Source organism: Marmota marmota, unplaced genomic scaffold (assembly GCF_001458135.2).
Source record: "Marmota marmota marmota unplaced genomic scaffold, marMar, whole genome shotgun sequence".
Taxonomy (NCBI): domain Eukaryota; kingdom Metazoa; phylum Chordata; class Mammalia; order Rodentia; family Sciuridae; genus Marmota; species Marmota marmota.
In genome coordinates this window covers 38,574,238-38,590,785 of record NW_026000108.1, presented here as the reverse complement: position 1 = coordinate 38,590,785, position 16,548 = coordinate 38,574,238, and the positions used below count along the sequence as shown (strand labels likewise).

The window sequence follows — 16,548 nt, the reverse complement described above, 5'->3', positions numbered from 1 at the left end:
ATATTACACTGAACTAAGCTTGTGAGATTTTAATTTTGGCATGTGAGTTCATAACCACAAAAATGGGAAATGCATTTAATCCAGGATCTTGGAATTTACTATTTATACTAAGATAAATTTAAATATATATATGTATATATATATATATACATATACACTTACATATGTTTGTATTTATTAGTAGTAAAAATCTGGTAAATAACATTCAGGATAACTAAAAAAAAAATCATAATCCCTAGGTATATCTATGAGCCTTCTATTGAAGCAACTTGAGCATCATAATCACACCTTTTCCTAATACTTTATTATGTATTAAATGTGTTTCCCAACCAATTCATTTAAGTGGCCTTCAGAATAATAAATGTTACTGAAATGTACTAATGACTTAAGAAATTTGCTTTTAATTTAAGATTTAGACATATTTCTAGGTTTTGTTTTTGCCAAGAGAATCGATTTTACTAAGACAGGAAGATCATCCTATTTGTTTTCACCAGTCCTGTTAAGTGCTAAATCCTGGCAAGTCCTCAGGGTATCTTCCAGCAGATCCTGTAATCCAAAACTTTTAAATGCACTCACCCAAAAGCACGTCAGATCTTTCTCTAGTGTAAACACCTCCTGGGACAAACTTAAAGGCTGTGCACCATGCACAGAAAAATATGTCTAGAACATAAACCACCATGGCAACAGTCATGGTTTCTCCAGGGCTTGTTCCAGAGCTAACCAGGTGTTTAAGCACTTGAGGCCACATGGATCCAGTGAAGATGGCCAGCACACAGCCGGAAACAGCAGCCGCCCACGTGGGCAGGTAAAGGAGACCCACAGCTGAAGCTGTTCCTGTGTGAGAGAGAAAAGAGGAAAGTGTGAGTCAGATGGGAAGGCAATGAAGTGCTAGGATAACCCGTTTATAGCCTTTTAGAGGCAGAAGGGACCTTAAGGGTGTCCTGCTTCAATCTCCAGACAGATGAGAAACAAGATCCAGCAAGGTTAATGTCATTTGTTCAAGGTCACACAATCAGTTACCCATATGACTGGAGGTGGAATGGGTCTAGTAAGTTTCAGTCCAGTGCTATTTCTTCCAGAAAAGCAGGGGAGAAGAGGAGGAATAAATAATTGGTGTTATGATCCTACCATCGATAAAAACTAAAATTATCCACAATACCAAAAATATGTTCATTAAATTTAACCAACCAGATATAAGAAAGTCAAAAACATGTACAGTTGGGAGCCAGGATTGTGGCTCAGTGGTAGAGTACTTGCTAGCATGTGGGAGGCACTGGGTTTGATACCCGGTCCCAAATAAACAAACAAACAAACAAATAAATAAATAAATGGTATTTTAAAAAGAAAACACGTACAGTTGATTTGATTTCTAGAACATTTTTGTTGAGCCACCTTCTAAAGGAATTTCTACCTATCTAAATGCTGCCCTTTGTCCTATAATATGTACACGGGCTTTTCCAACTACACAGCATCAAAAGAAGATGTGACTTAGTGATGTAGCAACTTTGCAGTCTGTTCATTTATTATCCAACTATCATGGCAATACAATGGTTCATGGCTTTCCCCAGGTTTGTCTCTGAGTTAAAAGGTGTTAGAGGTTGGGCATCCTGCTTGGTTCACAACAGGCACTTAGCAAATATTAGTCCGTTGAGCCAATAGTGAGGTCATATAACATCTCACCCAAATCCTGTAAAATCAGAAACAGCATTTTAGGTCTACCTCACTGTGGAACCATTGACACAAGACCTTCTCATAGACGATACAGCATTTTTGAAACAATTCAATCACTGTTGTATACCTAGGACCCATCTTTCAATGCATCTACAACAGGCTCTTCACTGCTCAGGGTAGTAACTCCAGGAACAGGAGAGCAGAAAGTGGCTCCAGATAGCTTCTTTAAAAAAACAAACAAACAAAAAAAAGAACTACAAAAAAAAAAACAACTTTTATTTTGTTTATTTATTTATTTAAAAAAATTTTTTGATTAGACACAATATCTTTATTTTATTAGTTTATCTTTATGTGGTGCTGAGGATTGAACCCAGTGCCTCATGCATGCTAGGCAAGCACTCTACCACTGAGCCACAACCTCAACCCCTCCAGATAGCTTCTTAATGTCCCATGGCTCGGCACCATCACAGGACAATACTGTGTGGCTGTCAGTTCATCCTCACTTTAAAAAGGAACCTCACTCAGATGTCCATGAGAGCCAGATTCCAGGGTCCTCGACAATTCATGGAGCTTAACTCCATGGTGAGACCATCAAATACTTCAAATATACTCCACAATGGTGATTTTTCATTTTGAAATAAAACAACTGTAATGCCTAGTTGCTAAAGACATTTGTAAAATTCAGAACTACAAAGAAGCAGTTTAGGGTTACCTAAGACTCAGATGACCACAGCCAATACTTCCATGTATTTTTCCTCAGTGTTTTCCTATGGGTCTAGAGAAGTAAATAAATGGAATTGTACCTGCCCTTTCCCCTACTTCCTCTCCCAAGAAGTTCACGTTCTTGATTATGTATTTATTTTGCAGGTTCTTTAAAAGTGACTTTGGTCCCCATGGGTCCAAGGATGATGCATGACCGTAAGGAGGAAGAGATGAAATTGGTAGAGGCAACAATTTTACATAAATGGAAGTGTACATGACATTAAGGATTAAATGCTGCTTTTTACGATTTTCTCATGTTATTAATTTTTCTAAAACACTTTTATGTGTATGCAATACTCCACTGGATAAATATACCACCAAACATGTAAACATTTTCCTATCAGCCATTTGTAAACTTTCCAGTGTCAAGGATTTAAAAACAACATTGTGATGACTATCTTTCTCTGACAACAAATCTCTTACCACATCTCTGATTATGTCCATAAAACAAATTCCTAGCAGTACAACCTGCATCAAAGGGCAGAAGCATTTTAAAGCTGTTGTCATGAACAATTGCTGCCCTGAAGGTTGTACCAGGCTTTACTGCCTCCAAAAAACTTGCTGAAATATCCACTCTTTTGAAACTCTGCCAAAATTATTTCTTTCTAAAATTCTTTACCAAATGTATGATGAAAATAGTAGGATGTTTTATATTGCTCCTGCCCAATTATTAGTGAAATCGAATTTTTCCTGTTTACTAGTTTTCAATGTATATTATTTGTTTGTTTGTTTGTTTGTTTGGTATCAGGGATTGAACCCAGGGGTACTTAACCACTGAGCCACATCCCCAACCCTTTCTATATTTTATTTTGACACAGAGTCTTGCTAAGTTGCTCAGGGCCTTGCTAAGTTGCTGATGCTGGCATTGAGTTTGAGATCCTCCTGCCTCAGTCTCCCAAGTCACTGGGATTATAGGCATGTGCCACCGCACCTGGTTTCAATGTTTATTTTTTTAAAAAAAAAAAAGGGTGCTAACTTGATATTCGGATCTAAAGATGTTAGAATGTCTTGGTCATCTGTCTTACTGCAAAGAATTATTAAATTTTTCTTGACTGTTATTGCTTTTATTTTAAATTTAGTTTCTATCTTAAAATAGGTTTTTTAGTTTTAATCAACTAAAATTGTATTTTTAAGTTCAAGAAGAAATGATACAAAATAAATGGGACATCTGACCCATCACCCACTACTTTTTGTTAGAGAAGGCAAACAATGTTAGCATTTACTTCTACACCTTTCCAGAGATGTTCAAGGCAGACAAAGAAGTACATAGGCATGTCTATTCCCCTTCCTTTTTGCACACTAGTGGTAATACACAACACACACCATTAGTCATTTTGCCTTTTGCACTTTGTATGTATATCCTAACTTGTTTGAGACTAAGCCCTTCCAAATAATCCTTCCCAAATCTTTACATCCAAGACATCAAGCAGAATTAGCAGTAATAGATACTCTAATAATGTGTTGAGAACTGACATGTTAATTTTCAACAGACTGAGTTTTTCATACAAGAGAGTTACATGCACATTGTGGAGTGCACCAGGGCCTTATCAGTGCACTTACTACATCTATGCATTTTTCCTAACATAACTATTAATTATTTTGTTAATTTAATTGAAAGCTCCTGTATTTTTGCTTTTATTAAGTTCTTTGGTCTCCACCATAATTAATGTCATGCCAAGTCCTCAGCTGGATTGTAAACTTAAATATATGATGGGAAAATATGATTCATTTCACTACATTCTGTTTTATCATGTGGTTTTTAAAGATGAATCACAATGAAAATGGGCACCACCTTAGATAATTCAGTGTAATCTCCTACTTACTTCAGGTGAACAGGTAATCAGAAAGGGAGATGAAGCTCATGGATTACAGCCCTGGTTTCCTATACTTAAAATAGCCTGTGGCTAGAGGCCTTAAATCTGCTTGCCTTTGGAGTCTTTAAAACTACTATTTAATACTCCAGAGAGACAGCAAAACTAGATTAGGTTTGACTCTCAAAGATATGATCTTACTTATCTGGGGAAATAAGGATAAGACTATATTTTCACAGTTTTTCTATTCTATATGTTTTTGTGTCCCTTTGTTGTCCCAGGTTCAAAACAAAGCTGCTACCTATCAACCTGCCCAATAAACACTTTGCTTATATTTTATTTTTTTTTAAAAAAAGGCATGCTTTAAATGCTGAACAAACTTTTGAAGCGTTTCAATCTCCTTTTTCCAAGTTGCATACAGATTAAGAATTTAGGGCTGGGGATATAGCTCAGCTTATAGAATGCTTGCCATGCGTGCACAAGTCCCTGGGTCCCTGGGTTCAATCCCCAGCACCACACACACACAAAAAAAAAAAAAAAAAAAGGAAAGAAAGAAAGAAAAATATTAAGAAATTAAATATGTTCATTGCAAACAAGGTATTAACAAAGTTATCTGGCCCTCTTCCCCAGGAATCCCATGTAGCAGCTCTTTGAGGAGAAGGTTCCACCTACACACACACACCCACTTCCAGAGTCCAAATGGAATGTCTACCAGAAAACACACCAGCAAGTACAAACAGCTCCACATGACTGCAACTGTGCTCATTCAGCTCCAGGAGGACCTGGCCAACCTCATTAAGTTAGCAGCCCATTTTGATTACACTTACATTTCCATGTAAGGCTGATGGTGGGTACTGTGACATGCAGAAATCACGGTATTTCTCATTCCACATTTTCTATTACTGATACAGTCTCACAGTATCAAGAGCAATACCATGAATTGCCTGCTTAATTAATATGTAAAAGAACATCTCACAGAAAGCCAATATAGTATTCGCTCTCTAAAAGAGTGGGAGATGTTTACTTAATGCCAATAATTTAAGTGAAGGAGGAGGAGTGGCATCATTCGATCAAAGGAAAATAATGCAATGCTCCCTCATGTTCACAAGGACTAAAAGGAGAGTGGGAGAGGGCCACCAACACTGATTATTGTCTTCTTTTACTGTGGCCAACTAAGTAGTTTGTGAAGTGTATTTGGTGGGATGGTATAGAAGATCAAACCCAGAGTGACCTTTTTTATGTTTAAATTAAATTTATTAGTATTTATTAACTGTTTTAAATTGTATTTGTTCATATTTTTAATTTTTTGTGGCACGTACCAGTACAACAGCCTTCATTAATATTTCTGGAATCATAAAGGGTGTGACTGGGAAGAAATGGCCTGGGTCTTTGTAAAAGCATACATGACCCCAAAGATGGGTTAGAAGAATGTGGAACAAAACTGTCACATGGAAAAGAGAAAAGGAAATGGAACTTCACTATGGAATCTCAAAAAAATCTGGGGGGGATTTCTAAAAAAACAAAGAAGCAAGCAAAATTAGAGGGCAAGGGATCTAGCACTTAGCAACTGGTGATATATATAATCCTTCATTGCCTCAAAAAATGTGCTAAGTGCATTTGAGTGTTGTATAGGTATTTTGAAGGGAGGTGTGTAGTTATGGCAATGCTGCTTGGGCAGGGATGGGACAGGTGAAGTGAAGTGGAGTAAGAAGAATCAGGAACCTAGAGCAGGTAGTCACTGGAGACCTTGGTAACACCTGGGTTATAGTTGTCTTGACTGGTTGTAACAAGCCATTTGGCAACAGTACATATCGCGTGGTGGCATCTTCCTTCCATCTTCTTGCACAGGCTTACAAATAAACTACATAACCAGGCTCAATGGTGGCATATCTGCAGGTGAATCCCACATACCTGTAACCCACCAGATGAAACCAGAATTAGGAAACCACGAACAAGCTGAGAGCGTCAGTCCACTTGCCAGGCTCAGCAGAACTGCACCTCTGTAAAAAAAAAAAAAAAAAAAAAAAGGAAAGAAAATGCTAGAAGACATTTCATGCTACTAATATGTCATTGTTTCAATTACAAAACTGAAATATACTTGCTACCTCTAGGTACATCCAAGAGGTAATACAAGTCTGAAGCAACCAGTGGGCAACGAGACAACTGGTAGACAACATTATATGCCTGAGGCATACTGAAGTATAAAAACTCTGACTTCAGAGAAATGGCACTGTGGTCTTTCATAGTCAAGGTAAACACAATAATGGAGTTTTCTCATAAATTAGAGTCCATACTGGTCATATGACATTTTAAATGACTCTGCCAAAGACCAAAAGAAAAAAAAATTTTTGGCAATAGTTCCTATGTCGTTTGTCATTTTTCTTTCTTTTCTTGACCTCAGTACTGCAGTTGGTGCATTCCTGATGCCAGTGTCAATTTGATCAATAACTGACAGTTACATGATTTTTAAAACAGCCACAAACTATTTCATTCTTTTTCCACTTTGGCAAAACATTGGTGGAGGGGGAAAAAAGAATTTAATTCAATTAGGGAGATATCCAGAAGCAAGAATAGCTATAATACAGCACTCGATTAAGTAGCTATAATATAAATTAAGCTAAAAATAGTACTTAATACATACTAAGCACCATTTTAAGATTTTTATCTGCGTTATTATTCATTTAATCTTCGAAGGTCTGTAAGGCAATTGTTACTATTATGTCCATCTGGCTGAGAGAGCGTTTTGCCATCAGGCACTGAGGTCTCTCTACCATATGCCCGTAACTGCAACACAAGGGTCTGGGGGAAATGGGCAGCAATGCTGTCCCTTCCCTGCCATGGAGGAGACTCTTTGGCATGGGGATTTCCTGAAGTGACTGTGCAGAAGCTTTGGGAACCTCTCAGGCACAACCTTCCCTCTCCCCTTATCTATTTTGCCACAGCCCAATACCCTCTGGCTCCTCATCTCCAGCGTTCATGATTATTCAGGTAACATCTCTGATATCTAGGGAGAATGGATATGAAACAGCAGGCTAGCAAAGGAGAAATGTCTTCAGACAGCCAGGACTGCCATGTTCTTGACTGGCTTCCAAACCCAAACTCACCCAAATGGGTTCGGATGTGGCCCTGGGTGGGGATGACCACTCACTGCCCATCTGGAAACAAGTGAGACCTCTCCAAAGACCCAGTGAGTGACGAACAGGAGGCTACCAAAGGCAGCACCGGCCAGCAGCTGGGTGGGTCTAGAGGGCACGCCTCTGGCCACCTCACCCGTCTTCTTCCCCTCGGGTTTGCTGCAGTCACCATCTAGAAGATTTTTAAAGAAATGAAAAAGGGCCCGTTACATGGAAATTTACCCTCTCTACTTAACAGACTTTCAACCAGGAGAAAATGGTGTCTGGCTTTAAGAGGCTTTCTCTAGAAGGGGAGGTGAGACATGCAACTGTGATACAAGGCAGAACGCATGCGGCTGTTCTGGCAGAGATGATTTCTGGCAGGCTAGATAAGGAATGGTTTAGGGAAAACAGATATTTTGGAATTTGACAAGTAAAAAATGCAGAAAGCTACCGATGTTATAAGAAGTTAACAGATTGAGCAAAAATATACACTGAAAAAGTGAATGACATGTTCAGGAGACAAATGTCATCCAACTGGAGTGAACTTTTCCAGTACATTAGGCTGCTTCCTCCCAACAGGGAGTGTGTGTGCCCAGAGTTATAAGTGTACATTTACTGGGCAGTTACTATGTGCCAAACCCTCTCCTGAGCCTTTTTTTTAGTAACTCACTCAATCTTTACAACAACTTTATATGAGATTAATACTAATATCCTTTAACAGATTAGAAAAACAGGCCCAGAGAGATACTAACTTGCCCAAGATCACACAGGTAGTACTGAGAGATACAGGCTGGAGTTTAAGCAGTGTGGTTCCTTAACTCTGTCATACAGCCATAATTCATGGTGCTGTCACCAAGAGTCTCCAATTCATCACAGCAAGGTCTGCACACACACAAATAACAACCAAAGAAAAGACTAGCAGGAGAGTATCTGTACAGGAACAGAGAGTCTAGTGGGCTTTGTGACTGTGAAGCCTCTGCAGGGTAGGAGGCAGAAGGGTCTGCCTAGGAGGCTGGCAGAAGAAAGCTATTCTGGTAAGAATGAGATCAGAGGAAGGAGAAGCAGGCTGAAAGCAAAGGTGATGGGAATGGGGTGGAAGGGATCAGCTAAGCAGAGAGTCTTCAGAGAAAAGAGTCATCCAAACTGAATTGGCAGTAAGTATGAGTGTGACTTCATCCTTAGGACACAACAACTCTTCAAATTGAACAACAACAACAACAACAAAGAATACATCTGGTATATTCAGAGATCCTGAACAAGCCAGTGACGATCTGATTTTTGGAAATGGGGGCACAGGACAAATCCAGAGGAAGAGATGGACACCCAGCAAGAGGCAAGAAAGAAGAAAAGCCAAGTCAGGGGATGTAAGCAGTCCCTTGAAGGCCTGATCATTACCTGGTTGTACCTGAGCCATGTGCTTCCGAATTTGCACACCCACACATAAGTGTTTTATGAAATATAAAACATACATTAGGGGACTAGACTGAGCTCTAATGTTCTAATATTCAAGTCATGTGACTCATTTACTTGCTTAATTTCCCCCATTTTGTTACCTCTGTTTCATGCCGAGACTGGGGCCGGAGGGGAATCAGACAAGCACATTTTGTTCATGCTGAGCCAATACTCTCCACACCTGCGTTAATCTGTGCAGCTTCTCCTTGTATTTACAAAAGAACAGTGACTCACTGAGAGTTACACAAAAAGCCAGGAGCAAGTTAATTAGAATCCAGTAGCACTTGTCCTCTCTTTTCAGAAGAGTCTCAAGTTGGCCTAGGAAGCAACTCCCAAGCTGTGTATCTGCATATCTCAGACAAAGTCAGCTCCAATAAAAGCCAGTCGATTTGAATAATGCTCTGAATGTGTAAGATTTGCTTCCTTTTCAAGCTTCAGATTTGATACTTCAGATTCCTGGGTAAAAACCAGGTAGTTGCCACTCCCATAAATCCCAGTAACTTCCCCACTGTACAGTTGTACTGGGGCCAGTGTGAAGGTGGCAGATGGAAAATACCAGCAACAGAGGCCAGTCCACAGGAAGAAGAAGGAAGACAGTACATGACCTGTAGGTATAAGACCTGGTTCTAATCTCCCATCGACTTTGTGGTACATGCCACTGATGGGTTTTTTGTTTTTTCCCATCTGTGCTATCAAGAACAGGTATCTTCTGCTGAGATAACAGCTCAATGGCTTTGTTACTATTTCAGAGTGGGGGAAAGCAACTGAAATGGAAGTACATTTCCACTCATACTACATTCATACAGAAAAGACAAACTCTGCAGGAGAGATGATCCTGGAATAAGTTGAACACATGTTTACCTGTGCCAATGCGATCAAGTGTGGCTATCATACTTAATGCCAGGATCACTCTGTTGGACATCTGACAACTCCAGACTGGATTTAGTGAAGTATACCATATGCGGAGGACGACAAGAAGAATCTGTCCTAAAATAAATCCCCAGATTCTGTGGTACCTGCAAGTGCAAAAGTATTTTTAAAAACTTCCCAATGGGAATTCAAGGTACTACGTCCATTGTGAATTTGTTTCATAGAATGAGTATCTGAAATTGTCTTGTTGGTAATATGTAGTAATATACTTGACTTAGCCTTTATTTAGCCCATTACCTAGGCAACTTGTTATCATTCTTTAGTTCTCAAAACATTACTAGGGCCTTGCATAGTGGAACACACCTGTAATCCCAGCTACTCCTGAGGCTGAGGCAGGAAAATCACAAGTTTAAAGCTAACCTCGGCAACACAGTGAGACCCTATATCAAAAAAAAAAAAAAAAAAAGGACTGGGTATGTTGCTCAGTAGTAAAGTGTCCCTGGATTTAATTCCTAGTACTAAAAAAAGAAAAATATTACTGGGGCTGCAAGTGTAGCTCTGTGGTAGAGCATGTGCTTAGCATATGTGAGGCCAAAAAAGAAAAAAAAAGTTACTGAGATTGATGGCAAGTTCACATCCTCTTTTGTGAAGAGGAGGCAAAGGTCATATGAAAAGTAAAAACTACAACTTGGAACTCCTGGTCCCAAGTTTCCCTTTGGTAATTGTACTTGTTTGTCCACAGATGCATAAGACATGAATCATACCTTTGCAAACCACTTCCTGACCACCAAGTCACGCTGTGCACTATCAGCGAGGAAAACACACCAAGTGCAAGGACCACCAGCCGAAGGATGGCATTTGGAGCCTGGAAGGAGGCTAGGCCGCCTACAAAAGAGTAAGGAGAGCTGAAAATTTCCAGCAAGAATGCATTGCCACTCAATGATCCACATTCGATAAATGTCAGGTCTGACCCCATCTTTACATTCAAGAGAGTTAGTCAATAATTATATACCCATCTTTTAAAATATTTTTAAAATATCGTTCACATGCCATACAATTCACCATGTTAGAATACAGAAATCACTAATTTTTCGTGTATCCACAAAGCTATGCAACTATCGCCACTAAACCCAGAACATTCACATCACCCCCCACCAAAATATATATATATAAATAAATAAATATAAATATATATGTATGTATATAAATATAGGTATGTATATGTAACAGTCACTCCCCCAATTCTCTCCATTCCCTCTTCTCCCATGCCCAGCCCCTTAGCAATCACTACTCTTCGGATTTTTCTTATTTGGGGCATTTCATAAATAGAATCATATAATATGTGGCCTTTCGTGTCTGACTTCTTTCTCTAAGCATAATGTTTTCAAGGTTCATCTGTGCTGCAGCTTGTATCAGTACTTCACTCCCTTTTATGGCTAAGTAATGTTCCATTACATGGATATACTGCACTTTGTTTATCCATTCACCATCTGATGGACATTTGGGGGCTCTTATGAATAATACTACTATAAACATTTTTGTACAAGTTTCTGTGTTAACATATGCTTTCGTTTTTTTCATGGGTACATGCCAAGCAGTGGAGCTGCTGGGTCATATGATAACTCAGTTTAACATTTTGAGGACCTGCCAAACGGGTTCCCAAACCAGCTGTACCATTTTACATTTCTTACATGTCTGCCAGCGATAGAATGAAAGTTCCAAGTTCCCTACATCCTTGCCAACACTATTATTGTCAGTCTTTTTATTATGGCCATCCCAGTGGGTGAAAATATTTATGGTCAAAAATAATCTAAGTCAATGAGTAAGAACTAGTTTCATAGTTAATTCCATAGTAATTATCTAAAATATCTGAGATACCAGAGGTGAGATTGAATGTAACACTCAGACCTTCTCTGTGGCTATGTGAGAATCCTTTAGGATACTAAAAGCAGAGTTTCTTCCTGACCTTGTGGAGCATTTGAAGGGAAATCATGGCTAACTGCAGCCTCTGTTTAGCATCAACAATGTTCTGTGGTCACCTGGAAGAATGCCTGGAGGAGAATGGCCTCTTCATCTCAAGTGACTTCCCCTATCACTTTCTTAAATGCAGATCTACTTCCGCTCAAAGTGCTAGGTTTTCATGGAGGGAGGAGGTGAAAAGAGAATAATAGCAAGCATCACAATCATATAATAACCATCTGAAACTTATTTATTCTTATATCCCTGATAGTTACTAGAAGTTACTGAAAAGAACTGAACTTAAATAATGAAAACCTTTTCCAGCAACTGCTCAGTTGGTGGCTTTGTAAGTGAGCCCACAGGGCCAGTACTGAGCAAAGGCGATGAAAGACACTAATAAATCACTCCCCGAGAAGCCAACCTGGAGTGGAAGGAGAAAATGAATCTTGCAAGGCTGAGACCACAGTGATTCATATAAGGATACTGGGTAAGCCAACAGCAGTTGAAACCAGTTACCGTATACTCAGTTCAGGGTGGAAAGCTTCATTTCTATTACTTCCAGAGCTGAAAATTTCATGATCTACAAATTTAACATGTCTTTCAATGCCTATGGATGCCATCTTTGTAAAAGGCACTGTTTCTAGGAGTCTTTCCCACTATTCTTTCTGAGCTGTTTTTAAAAAACAAAAGTTTTACACCTTCACTGGGAACCATAGAACTCACTGCACTGTATTCTGCCATCTTCAGGAAATGACAGACAGACAAACATAGCAATGTCCTAGTGATTCCTGGCACTGCTTCTGAAAAAGTCAAATGACTGTTTCTAGACAGAACATACAGCATGATTCATGAACAAATGCCACACACAAATCTCAGAGACACTGAGTTATAACAGGAGCGCAAGAAGTCCAGAGCTGTTAGTTATGGGTCCAACCAGCCTGGAGTATGGCATTTTTTTTCCTTTGAAAATCTATTCCCTGTAACTCATGTTCTTACTTTTTTACCACCAATACTACTCCAAGCTTTCTAAATATTTATTAATATGAAAAAAACCCAGTTCTTTATGATATCAAGTATACATTTAAATTTTTCACTATTTTTTGGCAATATAATATATTCAAATTCAGAATTCAAAGGGATAGAGTGCAAACTTCCCTCTCCAGTTCTGTCTTTTGGTACCCAATTCTCCACCTGAGTGGCAACTAAAATGCTACCATTTTAAAATCCTTTTGGAGATATGTAATGCATGTTCAACCAAGTAATAAATATATTTTCACCCAAACATTTTAAAATAAAGGTTAACATTCTATAATAGACACTATTTAAAACAACCCTTTCTGCAAAATATATTTTGAAGAACATCCTACTTCATTACATAAATAATATTCTCTCATTTGTGCTGCATAATATTCTGTAGTATTCCAAGTTTCATAACTATAATCCATTTAACCTGTCCTTAGAGAGGACACTTACGTTATTTCTAGTCTTGCTATTATAAATATCCCTGCAATATTTAAATATCATGCCAAGTTTACCATGTGAGTTCATCTGTAGGATATATTCTATAAGTGGAACTGCTGGATAAAGGTTATATACAGATTTGTAATCTGAACAAATACTGCTAAAGTACTCAATATAGAGGTTGTGCCAATTTACATGCCCAACAGTAATGCATGAGTACCTGTTTTCCCACTCTTATGATTCACTACAGTCACGCTCTATTCTTGACCAATCCATTTGGGACACTACAGATAAATATGTATGTGCATAATTTATTGTCTATATATTTTATTATAGCTTTTAAAACTGATTTTATTTTCTTTCCAGTGACTAGGCATATTTTTGCTCCTTTTCTAGTGAGTTGGTCTTTTTTTTTTGTCATTGGTTTGTAAAAACTCTCTATATTAGGGAAATTAGTTGAGTAAGAGTTGCAAATAGTTTTTCTATGCTGCTGTTTGCTTGTATGGTATTTTATCATGCATAATTTTTGTGTTTCTTATGCAGTATTATTTTAAAATCTTTCCAATAGTTCCTAAGTACCGAGTTATAGTTGAAAAGAAAAACACACTATATTCAAGAGTTGACCTTTCTTCAACATATCCTTATCCTCCTTTCAGTGATTTTTTTTTTTAGGCCCTTCCAATCTGGCAGAAATGTCAGAAATGTAAAGCACATTGACTCTCAGTCTAATCTTCCAATTTTATTAAAACTCTTCTATGGTGGTAGTAAGGGAAAGAAAACTCTTATGTTTTGTTCATTCAGTCCTTCAGCCTGCAATGAAGAGTCTACATTATTTCACTTGATCTTTAACTAAAAAGGAAAACCTTAAAGAAACACTTACCTACAGTGATGATCCTAAGCAGGGTTAGCATCCACTTCTTATTAGCCAGCTTCCAGAAAGGAGTAATTATTAGGAGTGCTGGAGAAAGAGAGACTATGCCAAAAACTTCAAACCCAGTGAGCTCCAGTGTTTGCAGGGGAAAGTAATAGATCATCGGTCCTAAGTCATGGTAGAGAGACCAAGAACCATAGCCTACAGAAAAAGTTGAGAAGAGAGTGAGTTATGACTTTGGCATTGTTTCCAACAGTGGCTCTCCACTCCACTCCACTGCCAGCCTCCTTCCTCCAGCTTTAACTGGGTGCCATAATTGGGTACAGTAACAGAATTCCTTCCCTATTGGTCAGGCCCTGGTTGAGAATGACTTCCTGCTGTCGTATCCCCTAACCATACTCTGTTCATTCTTTAATCATGCCACATTCCTGTAGATGTTTCCTTTAGTTAGTTAAGTCCTCTTATCTTGATCATCTGAGCTGATTCTGGCTTCTGGTCAGGACCCTGATTGATAAAATTCCCTTACCTAAGTTGACCCATACACATATAATGTTAAATATTCAAAAAATCAAAAAGAGCAGTTAACAGCAGGACACCCCCTCCCACCTCAACAACTACATCCAAAGCTCTGTAGTAAGGCAATAATCATTTTCTTGCAAGTAGATCATTTAAAACTAGCCCTTAAGAAGTGAGGCAGGGTGGCTGGAGAACCCCCATCTAAAGTCAGACACACCTCTCTGCCAAGGACTTTGTACAATAATGACGATTAACACTCCTGGGTGCTCACTAGGCACTAGGGGGATTAACAAAAATCACCTCTTTTTCCTCACACAACCTTATGTCCAATGGCATGGAAACCCTTTCTATGCTCTCTTACAAATGCAAAAACTAATTAAACAAGGACGAGACAACACAACATATAAACAAAATCCTGAGACTCTGGTTAAGATGCAGAAGTACCAAATAGCCACGTGTACTCAGACCCAGCAATCTGTTTCCACATTTGCTCTCTTACCACTAGATGTGGTACCTTTCTCTCAAGTTACTTCTCAAACTCCCTTTCTTAATTGAAGATATAGGACTTTAAACCACCTGGCAGAGTTGTTAGACTTGAATGAGATGAAGTACCGAGTCCTAGCATCAGAGGAACCTACTCCATCTCCCAACTTACAAGATACAATGCAGGGCAGAGTCTTAGGCTCTCTGAAAGCTACCAGCTCCCTGAAAATCAGGCTTTCAGAAGGGCTCCCTGCCAGCCCAGAAAGATCCTTGTTTGTTAATGAACAGAGAGGTGCTAGTGATTTCCCAAACGTCAAGGTACTCTGATTTAAATCATATAGTTCCAACAGAACTACACTAGTAAGTCCTTGGTGTTTTTTTGCAAAACTGGTAACTGAACAAACAAGACTCCAGTCGGATGCTTTTCACCAAATGCCCAAGGGTACAGCCCCCAACCATCAAGGCCACTTGGCAACTCTGCCCGGGATTCACCTACAGTCCCTGGGGAAAACCGGTGTCCTTTTCCTTGGGAAAGGTAAAGTTCAGTACTGGTTAAAAGTTAAAAATCACGGTGGGAGATTGCGGGAGACTGTACAGGCGATGCGAGTTCAAAACCTACACCTGGTGAATCTGCGCCCCTCGGACGCCATCCCAGAGCTGCGTGGGAACTCAGAAAGCACCCTCTTCCGCGGGCGCCTCGCCGAATTCTCGGCTTTGGAACCTCAATGTAGGTCTTGTCTTTTATTCCCTTCTGCAGCAAAAGTTCCCAGGGGACGATAAGCATCTCCATTCTGGGCCCGGAACGTGCTCTTCTCCCTGCCCGACCTCAGCCAATCGGGTGGAGCGCCGCGTCTCCAGGGAGGTCCAGGGGAGCAGGCACCACCCAACACGCGGCGAGGACAGCCTCGGCTTACCCAGAAGGGTCTCCAGGAGGATTTCTCTCCACAGGGAGGGCATCGCCGCCATGCGGAAGGGAGTGGCGCTATCTAAAAAAGCCCCCTGGTCGGAGCCGTCGTGCGCGCCCTGCGCTCCCCGCCAGCCGCTGCGTCCTCCCAGACCCGCGTCCGCACTCCAACTCCCCTCCCTAGACTACTGCCCGCTGGTTCGCCAGGCTCCCGGCCGGCGTGCAGATCCGAGGCGGGGTGGAGCCCTGCTAGACGGTCCCCTTCCCGCCACACCCAGCCCAGCCTACGCGGCCCGACGCCACCTGTGCGATCTGCGCGGGTGCGGGCGCCTCGCGTCCCAGCGCCGAACTGGCAACGCCACCGCCTCTGCCCACGCGACTGTTAAGGACAGGAGTCCCAGTACCAGGACCTTCGGACTCGGACCCGCCATAGGGCCAGAAGCAGGTTGGCTGGCCCACAATCAGGGCAGCCCCCAGGCTGGAGCGCTGCCTGCGTGCAGGAGGGAGGGAGCTAGAGCAACTCGGAATCGGTGATGTCCTTGTTTGAACCAGTCCTAGGAGGGTGCATCGCTAGAAGTCAGAGAGGAAGGCTGGAGACCCAGATGGGGCAGCCTGAGCAGGGGAAGAGAACAGATGAAGTGGACTCCAGTGCTTGGGGTGCCTGATGTGGCC

At 40.4% G+C, this 16,548-nt stretch overlaps 1 protein-coding gene across 2 annotated transcripts in view; it reads right to left on the bottom strand.

The window, feature by feature from the left end:
• Cwh43 (cell wall biogenesis 43 C-terminal homolog) overlaps nt 1–16,087 on the bottom strand; it is a 49,533-nt gene extending 33,446 nt beyond the window's left edge. The window contains exons 1-7 of one of the 2 annotated variants that reach the window (XR_007341075.1): nt 15,887–16,087; nt 13,983–14,174; nt 10,447–10,567; nt 9,674–9,828; nt 7,349–7,550; nt 6,156–6,244; nt 577–834 (exon numbers count right to left, since the gene is read on the bottom strand). Coding sequence is in view for 1 of the 2 variants with exons in the window: in XM_015482092.2 (XP_015337578.2) it covers nt 577–834; nt 6,156–6,244; nt 7,349–7,550; nt 9,674–9,828; nt 10,447–10,567; nt 13,983–14,174; nt 15,887–15,938 (1,069 nt within the window). In the remaining variant the exon portion in view is untranslated. The remainder of the gene's footprint in view (nt 1–576; nt 835–6,155; nt 6,245–7,348; nt 7,551–9,673; nt 9,829–10,446; nt 10,568–13,982; nt 14,175–15,886) is intronic. The other variant, XM_015482092.2, reaches the window with a different exon arrangement.
• Between the last annotated feature and the right edge of the window lie 461 nt (nt 16,088–16,548).